The sequence below is a fragment of the Globicephala melas genome, chromosome 13, assembly GCF_963455315.2.
Source record: "Globicephala melas chromosome 13, mGloMel1.2, whole genome shotgun sequence".
Lineage (NCBI taxonomy): Eukaryota > Metazoa > Chordata > Mammalia > Artiodactyla > Delphinidae > Globicephala > Globicephala melas.
The window spans coordinates 64,613,909-64,641,401 of NC_083326.1; the positions used below are offsets into that span (position 1 = coordinate 64,613,909).

The window sequence follows — 27,493 nt, forward strand, 5'->3', positions numbered from 1 at the left end:
CCCCTGCTCTCGGAGGGCAAGAGACCAAAGAAAGAAGCAGCCACTCCAGATTGGCAGGTGGCAGTTTTAATAAAAGGACTTACATAGGAAGCTTGTCTTGGGCGGCTGCAAGATGAGTAGATCTCTGCCACCTGCCTGTCAGAATCTTAAGAGTTTACACAGATGCCTTAATGGGGTTCAGTCACTAAATACAGTCCAGATGGGCTCAATAACACACCACTCTCTCAAGGCTGCATCACCGATGTCGCTCCTAATGTAGGAACTGTGGGCAGAATGGACATTCCAAGGACACGGAAGAGGGTAAGAGCCTCCAATTGCCCAGGTCCAGCTCACAGCTCATCAGTGCCTTTAAATCCAATCGAATTAGAGAAGAATTCCAGGAATCCTAGAACCAACACAGAAGACTCATCCTTGAGATTCTGTTCCTCTAGAAACAGTTCCAATACCAGAACCTATATCAGTCGGGGTCCACCAAGGAAAGAGAAACAGGGGAATTCCCTGGTGGTCCAGTGGTTAGGACTCTGAGCTCTCACTGCCGAGGGCACGGGTTCAGTCCCTGGTCAGGGAACTAAGATCCCGCAAGCTGTGAGCCATGGCCAAAAAAAAAAAAGAAAAAAAAGAAGCAGAAACGGTACGACACATATTAAGGAATTCATTGCAAGGAATTGATTTCAGTGACTGTGGGGTCTGGATGGACAAGCCTGAAATGTGGAGAGCAGGCTGTCAGGAAGGGCAGACTGGAATGCTTGGGCCTGGGCTGAGGCTGCTGTACACACGCGAATCCCTGAATCCCTTCCTCATCCGGGAACCTCAGCCCTGCTCTCAGGGCCTTTTGACGGATTAAATCAGGCCTACCCAGATTATCTAGGATAATCTCACTTGCTTGGTTAACTGGCTATGGGCTTTAATCACATTGACTAAATACCTTCACAGCAACACCCAGATTAGCGTCTGATTGAATAAGTGGAGACTATAGCCAAGATGACTCTTCCAATGACTTCCCCCCTGCCCGCAGCCACCAGGCGCCTCAGTGACTCTGGTCAGCCTCACCTCCCTCTAGTGCATACACTCCCACGCTGACCCTCGAATTGCTGCCAGTCTAAACGGAGAAGCGGAGAAACTCAGGACTGGGGCCTCCCACCTGTGTAACTTCAAACCAACCTGCACAATGGGTGCCTGGGAATGTCTTTATTTATTTTTTAAATATTTATTTATTTATTTATTTTGGCTGTGCCGGGTCTTCGTTGTGGCACACGAGATTTTTTTAGTTGTAGCGTGCGGGCCTCTTAGTTGCAGCATGCATGTGGGATCTAGTTCCCTGACCAGGGATTGAACCCGGGCCCCCTGCATTGGGAGTCTTAGCCACAGGACAACCAGGGAAGTCCCTGGGATTGTCTTTAATTGAATTTCTAAAATTCACTTAACAAAGTTTAATCATTTCAAAGTGAACAATTCAGTGGAGTTGGTACATTCACAATGTTGTATAGCCATCACCTCTATCCAGTCCCCAAACATTTTCATCACCACAGAAGGAAACCTGGTACTCATTCGACCCTCCCCACCCAGGCACTTTAAAACCAATCTGGGCAGCAGTGCTGTCAGGGCATCAAGCAGGGAGAATTTGGACACTAGAGCCCAGAGCCCTGGCTGATCTGCTGTGGGCAGAGGTGCCCTCCTTGGCGGGCAGCGGCTGAAGCCTGTTACTCTTTCACAATCTTGGGGCTGTAGTTGGGTTGGACAGCTTCGGCAAGCTCCCGTGCGTACATCTCGTACCTGCCTGTCATCTGAAAGCGAAACACAGACTTTAGAGGTTCCCGTTTCATAACCGCCCTCATTTGCTCGCCACCACCTGCTGCCACTGGAGGGCAGCCATGGGACAGAAATGCGTTAGGAAGGCTGGTTGACAGGACAGTCTCAGAGTATAATATAGAGGCACAACCCCCGTGTAACCTTTTGGCAACGATTCCGGGGCTGTGGCGAAGATCACGGATGCCGGTGATGACTCATACCCCCTAGCCCCTTCTGAAAGACCTCTGTGATCTTCGGCCAGAAGGTGTGGTGGCTCCAACTCAGGAGGGAGGAGGGCTTGACCTGCTCCCGGTCACGAGCCAGCAGTGGAGTTGCTGGGATTCGCACCCTGGTCCCCTGGCTCTGGAGGCCCATCCATTCCACATGGCATCTCATCATGGACACAGACAGAGGCTGGGGGTGGGGCCGGAAAGCCCACCCAGGGTGCTCACACCCCAGCATTCCCTCCCTCCCTCCTTTCCAAAGCCTTGACGGGAACTCATGCCCATCACCACAGCTTGGGAAGGCTTCCGCTTTCAAAAAGTTACTAATGAGGGCTTCCCTGGTGGTGCAGTGGTTGAGAGTCCACCTGCCAATGCAGGGGACACGGGTTCGTGCCCCGGTCCGGGAAGATCCCACATGCCGCGGAGCGGCTGGGCCCGTGAGCCATGGCCGCTGAACCTGCGTGTCCAGAGCCTGTGCTCCGCAATAGGAGAGGCCACAACAGTGAGAGGCCTGCAAACCGCAAAAATAAAATAAAAATAAAAAATAAAAAGTTACTAATGAGAAACCATTCTGTTTATTGGTTCCGACTTCTAATTTGTGTGGAATCCTGCATTAATCTAAGCTTCCAGAGGAGGAGAGATAGGCCAGGAGACTTTCATGTGGGCAGTGCCTTCTCTGTCCAATGAGAACTTGGGACTCAGGAAACATGCCCAAGGACCCACCCTCACATAAACAGGGGAGTCAGGCCTAAAGCCCACATCTGGCTGGATCTGAAGTCCTGGTCCCTTCCAGACATGCTGGGCAAAGTCATTCCGTCCTGACAATGCAATGTTCATTTGTGTGTATGATTTTCTTTCTTTTTTTAATTTAATTTTTTAATACAGTATGTTCTTATTAGTTATCTATTTTATACATATTAGTGTATATATGTCAATCCCAATCTCCCAATTCATCCCCCCCCCCGCCTCTTTCCCACCTTGGTGTGCATACGTTTGTTCTCTACATCTGATGATTTTCTTATAAGTGGGTGCAGAGTTGGTGGAAATACTGCTAGACACTAACACAGCAAACTCCATCTGTGTCCTTGATGAGATGCCATATTTTTGGGGGGGTCCCAGGCTGCAAGCACGCTACCCCAGGAGGTGGGCACTTATACTCCTGTGGTGTCACAGGGTATTGGTCTCCAAGGCCACCTGGGGCCTTCGAGTTCAGCCTCTTGTTTTACAAATGGGAGTACTGAGGCTGGGAGCAGAAGGGGCTTGCAAGGCAATGGCAGAGCCAGGCCTGGATCCCATTTCTCTGCTTGACCCACTTCCCTCCACTGTCAAGGCCTAGACTCGGGGCATGGCCACAGGCAGAGCCAGACATCCACATTTACCTTGTGGTAAGTGCAAATGCCTGGAAAGGAAAACAGGATTAGCGAGGCCAATCCACTCTATTCTCTGGACAAATGAAATTGAGATTAATTTGCTTGAAGGTGCCCAGAATCTAAATCAGATGAGCAGAGAATTTATTGAGGCCGGCTGCCTGGGCATCGTTTGACCCAGTGGTTCCTCCCCTGAGCACTGGCCCTGGCCTTCAAGGAGGCAGACACCAGGCCTTCTGCTCAACTCATAGCCTCACGCGGCTGTCCCTGAGGCCCACAGCAGCCGCGGTTCCCAGGGCTGGGGGCAGGACGGGCCCACGCGGAGGAGCAGGGGACTCAGAACCCACCTTGAAGCCCCAGATGTCATTCACCTGCCGGCAGAGGTTGAGGTCGAGCTCGGTGACCAGCAGCCCATCCCGGTTGCGGGAGAGCCCGGGGGTCCGGCTGCCATCAGGGGCCGCCACGTAGCTTGAGCCATAAAAGTAGCCGAAGTCCCGGTGAGCTGTGAAGGAGCAAAGGCAAGGCCCCGGTGAGCTCAGGCAGACATGGGTGGACTCGGCAGGGGGACGGGTGCACCAAGAGACTCCCAGGACAAAGGGTCCCCACCACCCTTCCCAGTGGTGGCCAAGGTCCCAAGGACCTGCCTCCCTCCTTGTGCCTGGAGGCCCAGCAAGTGGCTGCATGTCACCCTCAGAGCCCTCACCTCTGCCCCAGGAACCTTTTACAGGTCACCCTAGTAGAGGTATTGGCTTCTGGCTCCAGCATCAGCCACCATAGCCCAAGGGAGTTGCATGGCTCTGCAGGGCCTCCTGTGGTGGCCCCGCACGGTGAGCTGGCAGCTCTGCCCTCGCCAGCCGCCAGCCGTGCCAGCTGTCACCCCCACCCTCCCTCCACACCTCGGTCCCCTCACCAGTAAAGCAGGGTAACAGCCACCCTGAAGGTGTGTAGGGAGCACGTGGGCACAGTGCAGGGCCCAGCTGGCCTCACTTTCCTGCAGGGAGCTAAGTGAGACTAGAGACTCATGAGGTCTCACGTTGGGGGGGATGTGGAGCCCTTTCAGGAAATGCTTTTCTGGGAGACAGACCCCCTCAGCACCCCCTGCTTCCCAGGGCGGGAACCATGAGCGAGTTCAGACACCTCCTTGGTGAGGGGGCAGCCCCCCTCCCACATTCCAGGCTAGAGAGGTGAGGCAGGGGGGTGGTGGCAGATTCCTAGCAGAGGTGAGGTGAGACCTGCCCTCAGATCAAAACAAGCTGTGGATTCTAGGAACCCAAGGCAGCCATGCTGGGCTCTGGGGCATTTGTACAGCTGGGGAGTGAGGGGTGTGGACGAGGACAAAGGGAGGGGAGAGTGAGGTCTGTGGGGTGGATGATGCACCCCTATTTCAGGGCGCTCACAAAGGGCTCCCCCCACACCTCAGTCCATCTTCACCCTAGTCCCGGGGGAGGGATGGAGTCTGATCCGATCTCTACTCCATCCTCATCCGGGGAATGAGGTGGTCACAGGCCCAGGAATGCCGATCCACATGGGAACACAGCTGTGCAGACACAGTCTGTGGGGTAGACCCTGCCCGGAAGCGGCAGATGGGGAAGGAACAGTGAGGCCCACCCCTCATATGCAGTCCCACGGAAAGTTACGGGACATACCTTTCTTGCCATCCCCAGAGGTGAACTCGTTCGGAAAGAACTCCTGGGAAATAAAACCAAGGTAAGACACACCTATAGGGGGCGCTGCTGGGTTGTTCCTCAACGTCAGGCTGGGGTGAGGGAGTTAGGAGTTAAAGTGATGTGGACCAGCCTGAACTTAACTGGTCCCTGCTGAGTCCCAGCCCCAGGCCAGCAAGCGGCCAGCGGGGCATCTGACTAGCCAGGGGAAAGACCCGGATTTTGCCATCTGCTGGGAGAAGAGAAAGTCATTGCAGAGAGTTGGTTCCCAGGGCCGTGGAGGGCGTCTGAGGCTCGCCTGCTAGAGTCATAAAGTCCAGCCTGGGGTCTGCGAAGGCAGCGGTGGGGGGTGGTGGTGTCTGCTCGTGGCTCTCAATATCTTCCAGAAGCCTAATGGAAACTGCGTATCCAGCAGGGACAGGGATACGTGGGCTAATTAAAACACCAAGTCTCTTTACGTTGTCAGAAATTAGACCGACTTAGTGTTCTCTCTGACTGATCAGATGCTCTGATTAGAGTTTGACATCTGATTAGTAAGAATGAGGAAGAGGATGTGTTTTGCAATAAATACATGGCGTGTGTAGTCAGAATCCTTTGGTGCATGAGGTCAAGGGTGGGTGGGAGAAATTGGGTACTTGGTGGTACTGAGGTGAGAGCCTTTCAAAATGGTTTCAGCTAAAGACAAAACAGACAAAAACAGGGGAGGGACAGTGCTTTCTTCCAAAGTGACAGAAGCCAGTCTGCCCCCTGCTGGGACCCTAGCATGTGGGGTGTGCCTGCATGCAGAGAGGAGGTGTAACAACAGGTGTCCCCAGCAGGGCCACAGCAACAGCAATTCTTTCCCTTGTGGCTTTTGCTGCTCTGAAGAGGCTGGGCCCCGCTGGCAGGCAGGTTTCGCGGCAGCTGCAGGAGGGCTCTCTGGAGGCCAGGCCTCGGGCACTTACCTCGCCTACCCGGTTGATGGCGCAGGTGAAGCAGTGATTGGCGATGGCTGCGTTTCTGGCCTCGATTGGCCACAGGGACTCACTGTGAGAGCGGAAGGAGAGGAACCAGGTTGCCGACTTCCCAGCCAGGCTCAGAGGATGCTCGGCCCCGAGCTGCAGCCCGGGTGCCAGCCTTCCAGGCCTGCAGTGGAGATGGCCAGGGAGACTCACTGCATCCGTGGGTGACCCCAAACCCACAAACAGGCCGGCTCGTCCCCGGCTCAAGCCAAAGCGGCCTTTTGGAGAGGGCCCAATGCAGCAGAAGCAGCCCTGGATCAAAGCCTCATCCTGACTCAGTTTCCTTTTCTGAAACTTCCTCAGAGACCATGCAGATGAAGCTTCTGGGGGCGGGGTGGGGGTGGGAGGCTGTGTGGCAGGAACCCCTTAACTGCTGCTTCTCACTCGTTCCCTCCTCCCAGGTGGGGGTCAGGAACCCACCTCCCAGGCTGGTAAATGTCCGAAGGGAGCTGGGGCCCTGGTGGCTTGTGTGTAACGGGTCCCCCAATCCCTACCCTGCTGTGCTGCCTTGCAACGCAGTCTCTACGGGGGAGATTTCACGCCTAGCAAACAGAGTCCACCTGAAAGGAATTTAGGTTGTAGGTGGGCATCGCCTCCCCTGTGCTGGCTCCCATTTCCCAGTGCCCCCCCATCTCCCTCTTCTGAACCCTGAGTCTCGCAGCCGAGGCCCCTTGGTTCTCCTACGGGCCCGGGAAGGAGTCATCCCACAGGCACAGCTGAGCTGCAGGCCTCCCTCAGTCCAGCACCTGCGAAGTGGGGACAGGGTGGGAAACTTCGCCCCAACCAGACAGGTCCTTCCCCAGCCCACCAAAGAAAATGTGCCGCGGGATTCAGTGGGCCTCCTTGTCACTAATTATCTGTCTGAGGAGCAAGGCGATTAGGATTCTGAACTGACAGATGTAATGCCCACTTAGAAACGCTGAGTGACTGGGAGCGGGATGCCCTGGAATCTTCCTTCCTGTCAGCATGCACCTGGTTTAAACCACAGAGTAGGTGGAAGGGGTGGGTGGGTGCTTGTCACAAGCCTAATTCTCAGGAGGATTCACGAGTCTGGAAGAAAAAAAATCACAGGCTTGATTGAGGGGACTCATTTTGCCGCTTTTCTCCCCCCTCCAGCTGCTAAGCCAAGCTGACAAAACTTTTAAGAAAGGATTTTTACAGAAACACACCCGTCAATGACATTTTCGGGAATTAAACAGACAGTTGCAGAGCGAGTGCCATAAAACATCATTCTTGCAGTTCTCCAGGGAGGGTGCGGAGTGCAGGACTCAAAACCACAGCTGGCAATAAAACGGAGGCTCTCAAAACAAGCAAGGGGGGGCTTCCCTGGTGGCGCAGTGGTTGGGAGTCCGCCTGCTGATGCAGGAGACGCGGGTTCATGCCCCGGTCCGGGAGGATCCCGTGAGCTACGGAGTGGCTGGGCCCGTGAGCCATGGCCGCTGGGCCTGCGCATTCAGAGCCTGCACATCCGGAGCCTGTGCTCCGCGACAGGAGGGGCCACAGCAGTGAGAGGCCCGTGTACTGCAAAAAACAAACAAACAAACAAACAAACAAAACAAGCAAGGGAAAGGAAGCCGGAGGTTCGTGAGAGCCGGGGCATGCGGGAATCGTGGAGAGCCCGGTGGGGGTATGGGGACATCTGCCACTTTCCCAGCGCGGTGTACACAAGCCCCTAAAAATAATCACGGTGGGAAGGGGAAAGCCATCGAGGGGTGGGGATGGCGGCTTTCCTATTAACACACATACGTGGTAGAAATCCTTGACCACACGGGCTGCACGGTTTGTCAGGATGACTCAGTTCGTCAAAAAGCACTTTGCCGGGGCTTCCCTGGTGGCGCGGTGGTTGAGAGTCCGCCCTCCGACACAAGGGACACGGGTTCGTGCCCCGGTCTGGGAGAATCCCACTTGCCGCGGAGCGGCTGGGCCCGTGAGCCATGGCCGCTGAGGCTGTGCGTCCGGAGCCTGTGCTCCGCAACGGGAGAGGCCACCACAGTGAGAGGCCCGCATGTCGCAAAGAAAAAAAAAAGCACTTTGCCTCCATTGGGTGCTTGGAACTGTGGGACCCACAAATGAGGATACCCTTCCAATCTGTGCATGTGCACGTGTGTGTGTGTCTGGGGGGGCTCTGATACAGGAAGTGGGAGATGCCGGAGAAGGGGATGGATGCTTCCAGAAGCTGTGAGCCGATGCTTGTGCACAGCTTGTGGGGATCTGCCTGGCATCGTGCTTGCCATCAATTCTACAAATAATCATTCAGTATTTTAAGAAACTCAGAGTTGCACCATCCTAGTGAACCACCTGTTGTAATTTTCCCACGCTCTACGACCATCCTCAGTCTTTGCAGAGTTCTGATCCCAGCCTGGAAACATCTTTTTGCTCACAGGCTTTCATCATGGTGCTGCAGTACCTCCATGAAGATTTGTTTTAGTGGCTGTACGATAACCCATGGAAAAGACGGGCTGGCACTGACCTGACTCTGACCTCTCTCTCCCTTCCAGCTTTTCTTGTAATCAATCATGCTGCCATGAGCATCTTCAGGCAGGCAGCCTTCCCCTCCTCTCTCAGATGCATCCTCAGGCTAAGGTTCTCAGACTATAATTATCTGGTCAAGGTGTGGACACTGTGGGAACTTGTGAGACATGCTGCTTCTGAAAGACCTGTCAGAGTTTTAACTGCCAGCAGAACCACATCCTTGGAGGGCACCAGTTGGACCACTGTTGGCCAAGGAAGGAAGATCGATAACTTAATAAGCCAAGGACATGTGTGTATTACGTTGAGGTGCTTCTGTTTGCTTAATTGGGGCTAATAAAAGCCTGGGGGCGCTTGGTTGGAGAGGTGACCATCTGATTCCAGGCCACAGCTGTGCCCGGCCCAGCCTGACAGCAGCTGTACCCGGTGGGGCACTGGCTTCAGGATCCACCAGGGACCCCTTTGGGGAGATGGAGCTTGCTGGATGTCTTACACATGGCCAGCAGGAGGGGCTGCTCTAGGGCCCAGAGGTTCTGCCCAGGCTTGGTGGCCCGACGACCAGGAATCACCCTTTGTCGCAACTGCCAACGGATGTTGTCATAGTGGCCATGCTGCCAGGAGGCCCCCAGAGATTCTCTGAGGGGAGATCCAAGACTCGAGTGTCCCCTTCTGCCCGACAGTGCCCCCCTAGACTTAGACAAGATGGGGTGCATGGATGGGGCAGCAGGTCTGGGGTAGCAGAGGGGGGTCTGCGTTCTGTGAGGGACCTGCTGTGCAGATCAGAACACTGAGGGAAGTCACGCCGTGGAGGGGGCATCACGCTCAAGAGAAAGGTAAAGTGAATGTCACATCCTGACTTTTAGAAGAAATTAGACTGAAATTTCATGGAGAGCGAGGACAAGAATGACAGGGGTGGGCTGACAGGGAACTCAAGGCTGCCCCCCAGAACTCCCCCAGCTGACCCCACGTGGGGACCGGGACTCCCCCTCCCGGCCCTGTCCCGCTGACAGAGAGTGAAAGCCAGTACCTCCTGACCCAGCAATGCTGCTTTGGAGGAAGTGAGCTGGGGAGAGAGGTATTTGCACACAAATTCCTAGAGCTTTGGTACTTGTTGATGATGCAAAGCTGGAAACCACCCAGAAGCTCAGCCTTTGGGGAGACAGAAGCAGCGGAAGCGCAGTCGTGCTGGGTCATCTCAGCCGCCTGCTCTTATTCAGTGAGGGGCCCAGGGCTTGCCCAGGAGCTCAGGGGTGCCAGGCCCACCCTCTACCCTGGTCACAACAGCTTTATCTACTCAGGGCTGGGTTAACACCCAAACACGGTTCTGTGTTATCAGAAGGAAACACTTGGTCGGCTAAAAACAGGTTTCAGAGCCACCTGACTGATGTCTTAAGGACCCTCTCAGCTCCGACCCATCGTCTGCTCCTTCTCTCGTCTGGGTGTCTGCCCTCCGTGCTCCGGACTCTGCAGACAGGAGACTTAGGACTCCTCATTCGTCACCCCACCTCCCAACCCCCCAGGAGCACAGCTGTGACAGGAGGGGGAGCTGAAGCTGGCCAGGTACCTCCGATGCTCCAGACCCCTTAGAAGGGGAGCTTTTCTGAATTCTGTCAGCGATGGGGGAGATTATTATTACCTGAGACACCATCATAGCCAAGGACGGTATTTTGCAGTACAGCACAGCTCTTTAGGAGGGATCGTAATTGACACTTGCAGTATTTTTTCACAGAAAAGTTGGCACCATCCCAGGATTCAGATGACCTGGTGGTCGCACCTGCCTGCTGTTTCCCAAACCTGCCTCCGCGCCCTGCAGCCTGCCCCCAGAACCCTCCCAAGTCCCCTGTGCCAAGTGACCTGAGCACTCCGATGGTGGCCGAGGGGTTGAAGATGACCTCAGCACCGTTGATGCTATACATGAGCCAGTTGAGGGGGTGGTGCCGCCCGTAGCAAATGTTCACGGCGATCCTCCCAAACTGAGTCTGGAACACGGGGTGGCCCAGGTTTCCCTCCATGTAGTATGTGGACTGGAAGACAAAGGGTCATGTATGGATGCCCCTGAGCTGTCAAGTTTCCCTTTCCTTAGACTTGACAGAAAAATGAGATGTCACCCATACTCCAAAAGGGATGCTCCTGGTATGACTCTACTTTAAGTTCCAAAATTTCAATCCACTTAAAAAAAAACCCAAAAATCTGAAAACCCAGACACAATAACAAGCAGCTGACCCAAGGGGAAATCACCGTGGCTTGAGCACTTACCCACAGTTTCTTTTGTGGGATGTTAAAAAGTCCCCAAAGCAACTTCCCACAGTATTTCAAAGATAAACTTGGTGAGGTTTCAATCGTGGTACAACTAGAGGCTGAGGTGTATGGTCAGTGTTAACACAAGTTGGTCAATGTCCTCACCAACCACCTGTTCCCATAAGAAGGTTAGAGCTGAAGGGACGGGGGCTCGTCCAGAGCAGCTCTTACCCTGCTTGGGGGGAACAGCGTAGCCCAGTGGACACAGGACCTGCCTGGCTAACGAAGGCCAATATGAGACTAGAATCCCACTCTGAAAGTGCTCTTCTCCACAAAGCTCCCTGGGCACTCTGCCTGGGGTCAAGGACGTCCCTGTGTGGCAGGCAGGTGAGACACAGTCCTACCAACCCTGCCTCTCCGCCTGCCCCCTTGGGGTGCTGGTCAGGGTCTCACACAGATCTGCTTCCTGCCTTCTGCCTCCTCCCATTAATTTCAAAATTCGTCAGAGTCAAGCAGCAACCAGGATGTGCACACAGGGTGGACGCCAGAGCAGATCCTTGTGTGTTGAGACAAGCCCGTCACTATCTGTGGGGAGCTAAAGATTAATCCCAGGGTAAACAGGTGAGGGGCACGTCTTCCCGCCCTCGCCTCCAGCTGTCACTGGGGAATGCTGGCTTCTTCTTTCTCCCCAGAGGGCCTTGGCTAGCTCTGCACATCCTTTCTCGTCTGCCTGACCAGCCTGAGAGTGGCTGGGACCCCCACAATCAGGGAGGGCGGCAAAGGATGGGGATATCACATCCTGAACAACTGTACTTACTGCAGATCAAGTTCAGACTTCATATCTTAGGCATTAGGTGGAGTTCATTTCCCTCCTTCAAACATCCACCTCCCTCCACCTACACATCCATGATGGGCAGAACAGCTCCCCTGACTTACAGCCTGATTATGGGCACCAAGCCCCAGCTTACACACCTGTGCACAGACACACATTCCTCGCTGTCACCTGACACGTGGACATGGCTGACTCAGACCCCATGGGAGCCATGGACAAGGACCTCTCCCCACCAAACAAGAACTAGACTGTGACGGACGCGGAGCTCAGGGCCTGAAAGGGGCCACGGGAATCATTTCACGCTTGTGCACTATTGATTTTGGTTTTAATTTGTATATGACTTACTTCAAAGAAAAATTCCAGGAAGCCAAATCAGGTTATATTTTTTAAAAAATAGCCCTCTGCGCTAAAGGCGTTTGGGACTCACCGGGAATCCCACTGCATCCCATCCACCTGTGTGATGCAGTGCAGTGCAGGGAGGCCCTCAGCGCTGCTGCCACACCGTGATGCAGCTGCGCTGGTCATCCGAGGGGCAGCTCACCTCATTGAAGTCGCCCACTCTGGGGATGTGATTTTTCCTCGTCTTGCCCAGGACGGCTCCAGAGTTGGAGATCACCACGGCTGTGTTCCACAAGACGTCCCCATGCTCCGTGTCTCGCTCCAGGATGGGGGACACCACCACCATGTCATGCTTCCTTGCCAGCTGGAAAAAGGAGCATGGCACAGTCCTATTTTCAAATCAAGTGTCATACATTTTTATGGAAGAATCTAATGGTCCCCCTAGATAGTTAGACGGGGTTCTGAGCTCTCCCTGCATCTGTTCTTTGAAGAGTAAATGCCAGCGTTGTCCTGACGCCCAAGCTTAGCTAAACAGGAACCAGCATCGTCCTTGTGCACTGTTGGTGGGAGTGTAAAAACGGTGCAGCTGCTGTGGAAAACAGTATGGCGATTCCTCAAAAATTAAAAACAAAACTACCGTATGACCTCATAATGCCACTTCTGGGTATATACCCAAAATAACTGAAATTAGTCTTTTTTCTCTTTCCGATACAAGTGAGAATAATAACTATTTATTCATTCACTTTACCATTTACTATATGTCACGTGTGTGCTAATAGGTGAAATGCATTCTCTATTCTTAAGCAGTCTAAACTTAAATAATTCTAGTCAGAATTAAATCACTTGAAATTTCAATTAGCCTAGCAACCCTAATGAGAGGGTGTATGGGTTATATCAGGATTTCTGAAATATTGAAAATAGCCCTGGGGACCTTTTTAGTGTGAATAAGGCTGATTTCCTAATTCTAAAGGGTGCACAGAGAGCTAAGTCTTTTGTTTTCCAATGCTGTGAGCCCTATACAAAGATCACAGACCCTACAGTACAAATAAAATAAAAGCAAGACTTAAAAGCCACTTCCCATAGACCTTCAGATCCAGAGGCAATAACAAGACAAAACAAAAAAGAAGGTAACAAGCGTTGACAAGATGTGGGGAAACAGGAACCTTCATAAACCGCCAGTGGGAATGTAAATGATGTCGCGTTCCTGGCGGAGTTAAACACAGCTACCATAGGAGCAGCAACTGTGCAGGAAAGTAGATTTTCACACCGATGTTCTGAGCAGCGCTATTCACAACAGCCAAAAGGTGGAAGCAACACAAGCATCTAAATAAATCGTGGTGTATACATGCAATGGAGTATTATTCAGCCTTAAAAAGGAAGGAAATCCTGGCCTATGGATGACATGGCTGTCATCCCTGACATGGATGAACCTGACGACGTTATGCCAAGTGAAATCAGCCAGGCGCAAAAGGACAAACACTGCAGGAGTGCACTCATGTGAGGCATCTAAGCTAGGCAAATTCACAGAAACCAAGTGGAACGTCAGGCACCAGCAGCTGGGGGTGGAGGGGGTTGTTCCATGGGTGGAGGGTTTCAGATTTACAAGATGACAAAGTTCTAGAGGTTTGCTTCACAACACTGTGAAGATACTTAACATGACTGACCTGTACACTTAAAAATGGTTAAGATGATTAATTTTATGTTATGTGTTTTTTACCATAATAACAAAGAAAAAAGGGATTTCCCTGGCGGCCCAGTGGTTAAGACTCTGCGCTTCCATGGCAGGGGGTGTGGGTTTGATCCCTGGCTGGGGAACTAGGATCCCACATGCCAGGTGGCACAGCCAAAATAAATAAATAAAATAAAATAAAATAAAATAAATCATATGTCTAATCTATACCAAAAAAACCCAGAACCAAACCAAACATAACTCTTGACACCAAATTCCTTTTGTCTCAAATAAGAAGTTCAGGATCTGGTGACCAGGATGAGCAGCCCCAGCTGGTCATTTGTCATCAGCTCTTACCAGCCCGTTGCTACTTCTGACCTTAATGACAGAACAGAGGGATGGCACGGTGGGCAGAAGGGGATGCTATGAGCCACGTGGGGGCAGCTGTGGTCCCGGGGCCCTCGATACAGACAGGGGTCCCCTGGGACCAGCTCATCCCCATCCTCCCTTTGCTCTTCCTTCCTCCCACCTTTGCTCTTCCTTCCTCCCACCCTGGTTCAGGCACGCCATCTGCAATCACTTCCTGCCTCGTAGCACAGAATCAACAATCTGGTGGCTGAGAGAATTTTCCCTACAGCCTGAGAACAGGGATGTTTGGAATCACAACTCAGTATTGATAGAATCACTATGATTACAGTTCTGCTCCAAAATCCCCTAAGTATATGTAGAAAGCCTGAAATGGGACATTGGAGAAATGAAAGGAGTTATTTTTTTCGAGGTGAGAATAAGCGTAAGTCACCATTTGTAACCTCTTGGAATATCATTGGGGTTTTCTGGATGACCGCTTTATTAAGATACAATTCACGGAGCATAAAGTCCATTCTTTCAAAGTGTGACATTCAGTGGTTTTCAGTACATTCAGAGTTGTGCAACCAACACCACAAGCTAATTTTAGAACATTTTCCACACCCCAAGTGGAAACCCTGTCCCCATGAGCAGTCACTCCCCATCCCCTCTCCCCACCCAGCCCTGGCAACCACTAATCTGCTTTCTGCCTCCAAGCATTTGCCTACCCGGGATATTTCATATAAATGGGATCATAGAACATGTATTATGAGGTTTTAATAAAGAAAAAGGAAGCCCAGTTTCTACACTGATGAGACGGGCCATGCAGAGATGCTTCCATAACTCAGGCTAACAGCAAGTGGGGTAGCAGAGCTGTGGACACAGACTCGACCTTGACCTCAGTCCCCGAGTGCCAGTGCCACACTTGCCAGCTGCAGACCCTACTATGGGAGTCATCTCCAGGACCCCCTCCGTGGGCTGCAGCCCCCTCACTTAAAAAGCCATTAAGGGCCCTTCTGGCTCTGAAACTCTGATTTTAAGTGAAAGTACACTAGGGACTTCCCTGGTGGTGCAGTGGTTAAGAGTCCGCTTGCCAGTGCAGGGGACATGGGTTCAAGCCCTGGTCTGGGAAGATCCCACATGCCGCAGAGCAACTAAGCCCGTGTGCCACAACTACTGAGCCTGCGCTCTAGAGCCCACGAGCCACAACTACTGAAGCCCAGGTTCCTAGAGCCTGTTCTCTGCAACAAGAGAAGCCACCACAATGAGAAGCCCGTGCACCGCAACCAAGAGTAGCCCCCGCTCGCCACAACTAGAAAAATTCTGTGCGCAGCAACAAAGACCCAACACTGCCAAAAATAAATACATAAATAAATAAATTTATTAAAAAAAAAAGAAAGTACACTAAAAAAAGGGGGGGCAGGGGCAGTAAATAGTCTTATCTATTCTCACCTGGCAAAGCAAGAGCCAAATGGGTGCGTTTTCCACCCCTGGCAGCTGCGGCCTCTCTTTGTGACCTGCCCGTGTTTGGCTGCTGCCAGAGGTTAGTTAACAGTTAAAGGTAGGTTAACATCCTACCTCTTGACAGAACTTGGTGGTGGGCCCGTCCTCTGCTGACTCGGCAAATTCCGTCCATGGAAGCTTCTCTCTCGTACAGAAAGCAAAGGGCATAGCTGTGGAGAGGAGACAGGTCAGAATCACATCCAAGCTCATGGCCTCTGAGGGGGGTCCTTGGCCTGGCGGGGGAGGGTTTCCACAGGAGACCCCAGCCCCAAGAGCCTTGGTCTGCCTTCTGAAGCCCATCCCTGGCTGTGGGGACGCCTCCCCTTTAGGCTTCATGGCAGAATAAGAGGCAAGGACAAATGTCCTTCCTATGGTCTTAAAAACACTTGCAACAGAAATCTGAACAGATACTCGCACACCCACGTTCACAGCAGCATGATTCACAACAGCCAAAAGATGGAAATGACCCAAATGTCCATCAGTGTACAAATGGATTAACAAAATGTGGTCCATCCGTTAGATGGAATATTATTCAGCCTTAAAAAGGAAGGAAAGTTTGACACTTGCTACAGCATGGGTGAACCTTGAAGACATTATGCACATTGAAATAAGCCAGACACAGAAGGACAAGTGCTATATGGTTCCACTTACATGGGGGACCTAGTATAGGCACGTTCACAGAGACAGAAAGTAGATGGTCGGTGCCAGGGGCTGGGGGAGGGGAGAATGGGGAGATGTTTAAGTTTGGGAAGATGCAAAGGTTCTGGAGATGGATGGTGGTGATGGTTACATAATAATGTGAATGTACTTAATGCTACAGAACTGTGCATTTGAAAGCGGTTAAAATGGTAAATTTTACGTTATGCCTATTTTACCACAATTTTAACAATACATATATATGTTAAATTTTTTTTGCAAAAGGTACAGCCAGAAACTGTTCCCAACCAGCAGATCCCGAGCTGCTGGCCAATCTGCTGGTTGGTTAAGAGCACAACCAAGGCTCCTTGGGGACAGCGTCAGAGGGCCACCGAGGATGGCGCTGGGACCCTCACGCATCACCATAGGAATGTTCATCGTCCCAGGGACTGAGGCTTGCTCAGGAACAAGAAAAGCCATTCATTTAATGACACCATCAGAAGTTTGGGAACCACTGGGTAGGCTGAGCACTCCCCAAGGATAAAAGCATTATTTCTGTGACCTCTGGCTAGATGCCACCATCTAGGGGGCTAATTCAATAGGAAATTTCATTAACTCACTGATTTTTGTTTGCTTAAAAAAAAAAAAGCAGGTACATATACACACAGTAACAATTCAAAGAACGCCATGCACACCAGATTCTCAAGGGCAGTTTCCTTTGTGGGGTGGAGGGGGCTGCGATGGGGGTAGGCACCAGGGACCTCTGGCTGAGTGTGTCCCACTGCTCCACAGCCTCGGCCACGTGCATCCACACCCGCCAGTCTAATGCTGTGAGCTGGGATCTCATTGGGATTAGATATGCGTTTGCCGTGTCACCATTGAGGTGGAGCACCTGGCCACATGGTTGCTGGCCTTTCTGGATTCATCCTCCAGATGATCTTGTCCGTACCCTTTGTCCACTTCCTGCTGAGCTGTTTGTCTTTTTCTTCTTGATTTGGAGTACTGAATTCCTTGTTTGGACCAATTCCGCATAGAGTTGGCCCTCTGCATCTGCGGGTTCCCCCAACAGCAGGCGGAAAATATTTGAAAAAAAAATTCCACAAAGTTCCGAAAAGCAGAACTTGAATTTGCCACACACGGGCAACTATTTAATTGGCATTTACACTGTATCATGTATTACAAGTAACCTCCAGATGATTTAAAGATTTAAAGTATACAGGAGGATGTGCGTAAGTAACATGCAAATACTACACTATTTTATATAAAGGACCTGAGCATCCCTGGATTTTGGTCTCTGCAGGGTTTGGGGTCCTGGAACCAATCTCTGTAGATACCGAGGGACGACTGTACTCTTTAGATCTTCCTCCTCCTAATAACCCAAGTCCATTTCTTTTAGGAGGATTAGCCTAACGGATGTTTCCAGGTGCTTGCTACTGTTCCGGTCACTCTGAAACTCAGAGTGCAGGGAAGGTTTGTAGGAAGCTGTGTGATGTGGCTGGCGAGGACTACCTGGCCGCTGCATGGGTTGTGTGGCCTGTTTGGGGGTAATAATTGCAACCAACCTTTTCCAAACATGGGCCATGTGCATGCCAATTTTGCAAAAAAATTTTGCAAATTTTGCAAAAAAATTTTAAGGTGCCAGGCCTGGTAATAGGCAGCATGTCCCCAATACCCCTGCGAAGGTGGTGTGACTCCTCATTTCACAGAGAAGAGAAGCATCAGCCTCCAGATTCCTTCCAGTCCCTGGAAGCCTGGTGCTATGATGGCACCACCACCATCTCAGCTGCCAGGGCGGTAGCCCATGGAGGCAGCTAAGTGGGCAGCAGGCTCTGCCAGCACCAGCCCAGGGGGCCCTGGCACCAGGATCAAGATTCCCCAGGCACCATCGGTGAAGATGGGTGAGCTATTTTAAGGAAGCCAACAAGAAAGCTGTTGATAACAAAGAACAATCCTTAATGACCGTTGTTCACTCTCAGCTTTCAGAGCATTAGGAGAGACTCAAATGCCCCAAGAGAATAAAACCTCTCTTTCCGATTTCATTTCAGCTTGCTAAGCTCTCCAAATTTCTCCATTTCCATTTTAATGGCTTCTTTTCCTGTTTTCACAACTGCTGTAATGTAAACAAACTTTCGAAAGAAGCATGTGGAAGGGAGGTTGGGGGAGGTCGGCTGTGAAGTTCCAACTACAGTTTCCAAATTAGAGGGGAAGGGGGTTCCACATTCACTGAACCAACACTCCATGAGGCAGGCTCAGACTTGGACCGGGCCCTGCCCTCAGGAGCTGCCAGCCAAGATGGGAGCTGAAAGGGAACCTGTGTAGGGGAGTCCCCAGGGCCCCCCCAAAGGAGGGAGTGTCCATGCTAGGCCTTGATGTATGTGCAGGAGTTTTCCAGATCCAAGAAAGAGAAGTTGGTTAAACCATCCAATATTTTTTAGTGTCTGTCATGTACCAAGGGTCATTCAAGCCACTAAAGATAAAATCTGGGTAGGGGAAAGAATAAACAGAATGTGGTCCATCCAAACAATGGAATATTATTCAGCCATAAAAAGGAAGGACACTCCGACACATGCAACAACACAGACGGACCTTGAAACCATGATGCTCAGTGAAATACGCCAGACACAAAAGGCCAAATACCATAGGATTCCACTTACATGAGGCCCCTAGAGTAGTCAAATTCATAGAGACAGAAAGTAGAATAGAGGTTATCAGGGGTGGAAGAGGAAGGGGAGTACAGAGTTTTGGCTGGAAATGATGAAAAGGTCTGGGTATAGATGGTGATGACAGTTACATAATTTTGCAAATGTATTTAATGTCGCTGAATTGTACACTTACCAATAGTAATAGTATGCATATTTTACAATTAAAGTTTTTTAATGTTAAAAAAATAGAGGTGGGGATTGGGGTGGGAAAAATAAACACCACCGAGGCACTGATCACATGGAGCTTACGGTCTAATGGAAGAGGCAGACAAATCAAAAGCATCACACAAGAGTATACGTGTAACGAGAAATGTGAAGAACGTGATGAACTTCTGGGTACAGGTGGCAGATGGGACACACTCCTTTGCTCTTTCCTGAAACCCCACCAAATGAGAGTAAAGGGTTTTTTGTGTACAGGTATAAACCCACAGGGATGGGGCATGAGCCAGGGACAAAAACAACAAAACATGGGAGGCTGGAGAGCCGAGGGAGGTGGGAGATATCTTAGTGAATCTGAGAACACTGAGTCCCCTCCGCAGTGGAGGAGGCCAGGAAGCACCCCACTCTCCATCACAGACCCCTTGAAAGCTCAGGAGCCAGAGGCACCATGCAGCTCTGAAGGTGGGGACGCAGGGAGGGGCGACAAATAAGTAGGATGGTCAAAAGTCTACTTAAGAAGCAGTTAGATCCCTTCTCCACTCCAAGAGGCTGGGTTGAGCCTCTCCCACCCCAGCTAGAGGCTCACTCTCTAGAGACAGTTAAACAGAGGGTCTCTGGCCTTGGGGAACCCAGGACAAAGGTGAGTGGAGTGATAAAAACAAAGGGATTAACTCAACATAAGCACACTGGACTCCTGTCCTTTCCTCTTGGCAGGAGATTAGATGAATTTTCTCTGGGGAATCTGACCAGCCTGAAAAGAATGACCCAAAGATACTACCATAGGCGATTTCCTAACAAACAGCTAAATCCGGTCATCCTATAATGAAACTCAGTGGAGAAGCCCCTCCCACAAACTCAGAGCTTGCAATCAGCTTTTTAATCCCCAATTCTTAAAATATAAGTAATTGGGGCAGCAGCGGGGAGACCAACTTGGAGTAACCAGGAACCATGCAGGGAGAAAAAAAAATATTACTTAATATCCTTAGAGATAAGAGAAGATATTGTAACTATAAAACGAGAACAGAATGTGATAAAATAGAAAATTTCAGACCAAAAGAACTCATAAATTCAAAATATGACAGCAAAAACAAAAGACTAACTAGAAGGCTGAATGACAAATTAGCTAAAATCTACCAGAAAATTGAACAAAAAGACAAAGAGATGAAAAATAGGCACAAATACAAAAGAAAATGAGGGATCCAGTCCAGAGTTCCAACATCCTAACAGCAAGGAGTATCAAAAAAAGAGGAGAGAAAAAAGGGGAGAAAATCACGAATGAAACAATCTAAGAACATCTCCTAGATCTGAAAGACTCAAGTTTCTAGACTGTTAGAACTCACTGAAGTGTCTAGAAGGATGGATTAAAATATATACACTCCATGGCACATCATTATGAAATTTCAAAGTACTGGAGAAGAAGAGATCCTACAACCTTCTAGAGAAAAACAGTCCATATACAATGGGGCATAAATCAAAATAGTCTTAGACTAGTCAACAACACCCAAAGCCAGAAGACATGGAGCAAAGTGTTCAAACTTCTGAAGGAAAATTGTTTCTAACCCAGAATTCTATACCCAACCATACTCTCCAGCAATATTTTCAGATGTGCAAGGTCTCAAACGGTCTACTCAACAAAAATGAGGGGGAAAAGCAAGAAAGAGGAAGCTGTGAGATAGGAGAAACACAAGAGAAAGGCAGAGGGACCCTCCCCTGGATGATGGTTAAGGGAGTCCTGGGATGGCAGAGAGGGGGAAACCAATTCAGAGCAGAGCAGCCAGAAGGCTCTGTGACAGATTCCTGTGAGGAGATGAAACCGATAGACTACTTCATGTGTCTAAACCTCTTAGGGGGATTTAGGAAACCAGCAGAAAGTTTGGGGTAGACTTTGTGGTAAGCATGTACAAAACAAAGCAAACTGCAGGGAAAACAGAAAGCTATTCAGGGAAAGAAATCAAAGCGATTTCCTCTGAATCTTGGTAGCAAATGGACTGGGGACAGACCAGGAAGGGTACATGTGCGTAGAGGGGGCAGGAGAGGGCAAAGGACTACACTGTCTCCTTCCATCATGGGAAGTCAATAAATGATGCAAAACTGAAAAATTAGGAAGCAGCAACACAAGCAAAGGTAAATTCCAAAAGAACCAGCTCAGAGAAGAAGTAGCTGCCTCTGGGGAAAAGGATAGCTATTTTTTGGTAACAGACCTTGTAGACCCATTTGAATCTAAACCATGAATGTGTATAACTATGACTAAAAATAAAATAAAGAGGTACAAGGTAGCAGGAGTATTTAATAGGGATGCAGCTTTACACAGGGAGGCAGGCTCTGAGCTGAGATCCAAAGGTCGAGCAGGGTTACAGGCCAGGGGAGAGGAATGCTCCAGCTCCAGCTCTGGCTCTGGGTGGAGGGAACAGTGGGCGCAGTGGCCTCGGGGGAGGGGAGTAAAGTATCAGAAGGTCAGGGCAGAGCCCGGCAGAGATGGGGAGGAACAGATGATGCAGTGCAGAGTTTTCATACAGATCTTTCCTAGAAGGTGTGGGCAGCCAGTTAGAAGGGGCCAGAGTGGAGAAGACCAGCTGGAGGCGATTACAGAAGCTGAGGAGATGCTGACATGCCTTGGATCAGGGCAGAGGTAAGGAGGTGAGAGGAAGGAGTAAACGGATTCAAGTTTGGGAGGAAGGCTGAGGCTCAGACGAGAGACTGAGGCACGTGAGGAGGAGGAAGGCTGGGGTTCTGGGGCTGCTGGTGTTGTTGACAAAGAACCTTTCTATGGATGACAAAAGAAAGGAGATTTTAAGAAATCAAGCAGCAGACACTCTTGGCGACGTGGAGATAAGACAGCACTGAAGGCAGCAGAGAAAGCACCCCGAGAGAGACTTACTCCATGCTTCCTGGAAACAGATGATGTTGACTCCACACATGGCAGCCACCTCTACGATGGCCTCGATGCGTCTGTGCAGGGCAGTGACCTGGCAATTTAAACAGCGAGGATTAGTTGGTTGAGACCATCTTTAGAACTCAACACCCACGTGGCCGGCTGCAAGAGGACGAGGAGGGTGGGAGGTTCTGGTATGTTGGACTGTCCTTGGGTCCAATTCTGCAGTCAAAGGTGGCGGTGCAGAGGCTCTGGGGTCCCACACACACTCAATGCTGCCTCGCTAAGCCTCGGTTTCCTTGACTAGAGAATGGGGAGAACACTACCCACCTTGGGGGTTGCTAAGAGGAGGACGTGAGGATGTGAGTGCTTACTGCGATAGGGGCCACACTCAGTGGGCCCACCACACACCACAACCATCCCCTGGGTTAACTGCTCCCTCGCCCCCTACCCCCCAGGACCCAGTCCGCTTATGACTTCCTGCATCCACAGCTTCGGGGACGCTTTGTCCTGCCACTTCTGTTCTCCCATATGTATGGTGTCTTCCAATGACTCACCTTTCCCAGCTGTGCCCTCTGCCAGAACGTGCTCCCTTTCCCCACCCAAAATCCCCTGGATGTGTTATCCACAACACGTGTTGCCCACAGAGGGGTAGCTCTTCCAGCAAGGGGCCGAGAATTGGGGTACCTGCATTCTCCCCGGCCTGTGTGTGTCCCTATGGTGGCGCTGTTCCCACTGTGCTGTCACATTCCTCCACTGACACTCCCATGACCCCACGAGCTCCTTGGGAGCAGTGTCCTCAAGTTCTCTGTGCTCAGCATGACGTCTGGCTCCCAGGAGACATTCAGAAGTGTTTGTTCAAAGACAGACCAGAGGAACCAGGCTGAAAACCCAGAGACCACAAATGCTTCCTGATGGACGCTCAGTCTCCCTCGAGGGACTGCGTGCACGGGGCCCCGCGGATGACTGCTGGGTGCCAAGCGTGCTTCTAGGCTCTGGGGGGTGGTGATGACAGCATCCCTGCCCCCCGATGACCTGACAACCTGGGCTGAGGAGACATATTCACAATCTGACCAACGTCTGGGGATCTTAGGATCCAGGCAGAGGGACACACGGTGGACAGATGGGTCCTGACTGGTGTGTGCCGGTAGGAGCCCGAGAGGCAGTTCCACGGAGAGCGCGTGAGTCACAGGGGCACCCTCCCAACTGGTAAACGGAACTTCAGCTCGATCACAGAAGAGGAAGTGGAAAGGAAGGTGGACAGAATAGTGAGGAGTGAGAGGAAGGCAGAGAAAGGGTAGGAGCCAGAAGAGAAAGAAAAGCAAGAGACACGGCTGGAAGGAAGTGGGGGCCAGGGCAGAGCCGCTGGGCAACCATCCGGGGACAAGATCGAGTTCAAAACACAGAGCGGCCCGCTGTCCGTTTATGTATTCACAGTCAAAAAGGCCAAACCTGTTTCACCACAGGGGTGTCCGCGGGGAGGGGGGTTCTGTTCTGAACAAGCCCCATGCGCACGATCCGGGGCCTCCTCTGCTGCTCCGTCACAGCCTGAAAGGCATAGCCCTGCAGCTCAAAGTCCCCTTTGGAGGCGGCTTCAAAAGCCCTGCTGGGCAGGTCGAGCTTCCTAAACAGGCAGGAAAGAGGGGACATGATCTGCCTGAGGTCTGCTGCATTTAATGACCCTCCAGAGTCACTCCTCAGACAGAGAAGAGGTGGGAGCGTCCCGGCAAGAAGGTCCCAGCAGCCGGCCAGGGCCAGGGCCTCGGCCACATGTGGGAAGCTGAGGCGGGGCTGGAGCATTGGGCCCGGTGGGTGGAGAACGGGCTTCCCTGGGGAGACTGGAGCTGGGAACGGCATGGCCAGGCTGGGCGGAGGAGGGCAGTGGGGAGGGGGCAGCAGGGAAACTAGTCACAAGGTTGATGCTGGAGCTGCTGAAATCAGGGGTGGTGGTGGTGGAGGTGGTGGTGGCGGGAATTGAAGTCTCAGCAGGCAGCACAGGAGAGAGGGAACAGATTCCCAAAAATGTCTGTGGACTAGAGTGAGAGGACCGTGCTGAGCCTGGGGGCTGCGGCAGGTCATGATGAGACAAAGGAGCTGTCGAGAAGGAGGCTGGGAGCCGGTTAGGAAGAGAGGCCAGGACGACAGCAGGACGGAGGGTCCCGTGGCCATTTGCCACTAAGGATTACAAGTCTTTGGTGACACCCCCACCCCATCCTGTCCTGCTTCCCGCCAGGGGAGAGGGCAGCTCCTTGCCCGATGCTGGGTGAGCGTGGCGGGGCCCAGATGTCCAGACCAAAGGCTGAAGGGCTCATCCCTGTTTGTGATTTATTAACAGAAGCAAGTGGATTATTTATAAAACCTCCCATCAAAGTGACCATGGGCCACATGGCCCGTTTTGTGCCTGGCCCAGGGGTGAAACCCGCAGGGGCATGGGACAGGGCCCCCAGCCAGGAAGGCCTTACCACCTAGGGGCACGGTGGTTATGAAATACCCAGAGAATGCATCAAAAAATAACCTGACAACCATTATCTAATAATATTTCTCTCCTACTTTAAACCACTTTCTTAAAGACATTCCTTTCAAAATCACAGCCCTGTCAGCCTGAGCCCCCTGCCACCGCCCCCTGCCAGGCAGTTTCCCTGTGATGGCCCTGACAGCTCGGAGTTGGGTTCCACCCCTGACAATCAGCCTGCTTTTCAACTAGTCAGGGTTCCGTGTGCTTCAGCAGGTTAGAAATAGCAGCAGTGCCCACACTGCGCCTCCTGTTGCCATGACTGCCTCAGAGACAGTCCCCCACCTGCAGGCGGACGCCCCCACTCCCCCGGACAAGTCACCATGGTGGCCAGGACAAGAAGGAGGGCCTGGGGGCCGGCTGCCCTTGGGAGTGGTCCTGGTAGGCCGTCCTCAGCCTGCACTGTCAACCAGGAAGACATCAGGTGGAAAAGCTCGCCTCAGGTTTGCAAGCCCAGCTGTAACCATCACCTGGAAGGGGTCCTTCATCCTCTGGCTAACTCTCCCCACCCACTGACTGCAGCTGTCAGCTCTCCCCACGTTTCTACCTTCAACACTCAGCCCCGTCATTCCACGATGCTCGACCTCCCTGCCTCCATTCCCATCCCTGCCCACAGCTCCCTGCAGACACCCGTCCCCTAGGCCATGCAGGCCAGGCCTCCACTACCTTCTGGGCTCTACCTCTCCCCAGCACCCCCCACTGTCTGGCCACTACCTGAAGGTTTCCCCACCCTCCAGTTACCCTGGCATTCCTTCACCCAATCCTGCCTGCTTCATCCTGGAGAACCCAACTGGCCCTCGAGCCCCATTCTCTAACCATGTGCTGTGTCCACCAAAGGCTTGGCTCAAGGATGTGGCGTGGCACCGACCAGCCGTGGTGGAGACCAGCAAATGGGCCACAACCTCACAAAGGGGGCTCCGTGCTGCCCCCAACCCTCCCTTGGTCCCCATAGTTGGCTCTTGCCCCTCTGCCCCTCATCCTGATACTAAGGCCCCCACCCTGGGGGCCTCACCTACAACTTCAAGGAGGAAAGCCCATCACTTCCTGTCCTGGCTCCACACATCCCCTGGCCTTTCCCCGGGGCACCCCCTTTTCCAGCGAGGTCAAGGCAGACCTTGCCCAAGGGAGCCCAGCCCCAGCTTCCTTGGCAAGCTCTTGCTTCTGGAACTTCTCTTTCCCCTCTAATGGCTCTTTACCATCAGCATTTTAAATAATTAAACCAGAGCTTTGTTACAAAAGAAACACATGCTCATGGGGGGAAAAAAATCAAACAGTAGAAAATGTAAAATGAGTTCCCCTCCATCTCAGAACCTAGAGACAACCCCCTTAACAATGTCTTATGTATCTTTCCAATATTTTTGATATGCGTGTATGTTACACATACAAAGGTGTCCTTCTGTATGTTCTACTCTGCCTTTATTTTTGTTTTTGGCCGCGCCAAGCAGCATGTGGGATCTTAGGTCCCTGACCAGGGATTGAATCTGTGCCCCACTGCATTGAAAGCACAGAGTCTTAACCACTGGATCACCAGGGAAGTCCCTTCATGCCTTTTTCACTTAACGATATACCCACTTTGGACATCTCTCCCTGTCTCCTGCAGACCTGCCACATTCACCATGACAGCTGTTTGAGTCTCTCCCATTAAAAAACCAGAAAAAAAGAAAAAAGGGAAAGCGTGCTCTACACAGGCCTCTCTTGTTCTGGAACCACCAGCCTACTGGTTGCTAAAGCCAGTGGACTCCCTGCTGTCCCCATCCTTACAGACCTCCTTGAGCCACCTGACACTCTGTCCCTGTCCCAATCAGCATCCTTGATACTGGCCCTAGTGTCCCCCCGGCATCCTTACCTCTAGAGTCTACCACAAAATCTCCACCTCCTCTGCCCCTTTAACACTGGGACCCCCAGATTCCTACTCTGCACCCACTCCTCCACCTGGAACGACCATCTCTAGGACAATCCCAAACCCAGCCTCCCTCCACCCTGATGCCCACCTCTGCAGAATCTCTGTAGTGGGCTGACCTGTGGCCCCTCCAAAAGATATGTCCAACGTCCTAATGCTCAGAACCTGTGAATGGGACCTTATTTGGAAAAAGAGTCTTTGTGGATGTAATTAAGGATCTCAAGATAAGATCATCCTGTATTACCCGGGTGAGCCCTAAATCCAGTGATGGGCTAAGAAACGCCCAGAGAAGAGACACAGGGAGAAAAGACCAAGTGAAGACAGAAGCAGAGACTGGAGTGATGCTGCCACAAGCCAAGGAACGCCAGAAGCCACAGAAACTAGAAAAGGCATGGAAGGATTCTCCCCCAGAATCTTTGGAAGACTATTCCTGCCAACACCTTGATTTTGTACTTCTGGTCTTCAGAACCATGATGTAGGACAACCATCAAAAGACAGAAAGTCCCTCGAGAGTAGGAACCGTGGCTAACCCATCCTTGTACCTCTAGTGCCCAAGACAAAAATAAACAATAAATGTTTGTTGAATGAATAAATGTTTCTTGGTTCTGGCTGTCTTAAAACTGAGAGTTGATGTTCTCTGGGGATTTCATCTGTCTGGCACAGGCAAAGGCCCATTTAGCTCATTCACTTAGCAAACATTTACTAAGCATCATCTTTGTGTTGGGCGCAGCAATTATTGGGGTGGGAAGCTGGTCTTGTGTGGAGCAAAGGGGGAGTCCAGGGGAGGGGCTGAGGATTCAGGTCCACCAGGCATTCATAGAGGCAGCCATGCCCGAGACAGGCCATGAGAAGTGAACAGAAGGATTTTTAAATGACTAATTTTCTTTTCTTTTTTTTTCTTTTCTTTTTAATAAATTTATTTATTTATTTGTGGCTGTGTTGGGTCTGTTGCTGCGCACGGGCTTTCTCTAGTTGCTGTGAGTGGGGGCAACTCTTCGTTGCATTGCACGCGCTTCTCATTGTGGTGGCTTCTCTTGTTGCGGAGCACTGGATCTAGGCATGTGGGCTCAGTAGTTGTGGCTCGTGGGCTCTAGAGCGCAGGCTCAGTAGTTGTGGCACACGGGCTTAGTTGCTCTGAGGCATGTGGGATCTTGCCGGACCAGGGCTCAAACCTGTGTCCCCTGCATTGGCAGGCAGATTCTTAACCACTGCGCCACCAGGGAAGTCCCTAAATGACTAATTTTCTACCTTCACTTTGCAGTCTGTTCATAGC

General features: G+C 51.5%; 1 protein-coding gene across 1 annotated transcript; it reads right to left on the reverse strand.

The window, feature by feature from the left end:
- Positions 1-1,287: 1,287 nt before the first annotated feature.
- On the reverse strand, positions 1,288-23,567 carry UPB1 (beta-ureidopropionase 1). Its single transcript, XM_030836215.2, has 9 exons — positions 23,261-23,567; positions 21,815-21,902; positions 15,515-15,609; positions 12,125-12,286; positions 10,368-10,537; positions 5,988-6,069; positions 5,026-5,068; positions 3,727-3,881; positions 1,288-1,784 (listed from the first exon to the last, which is right to left on the reverse strand). Exons 1-9 carry the CDS (start codon positions 23,456-23,458, stop codon positions 1,701-1,703), a joined length of 1,077 nt encoding a protein of 358 aa, XP_030692075.2. The 5' UTR covers positions 23,459-23,567; the 3' UTR covers positions 1,288-1,700.
- Positions 23,568-27,493: the final 3,926 nt, after the last annotated feature.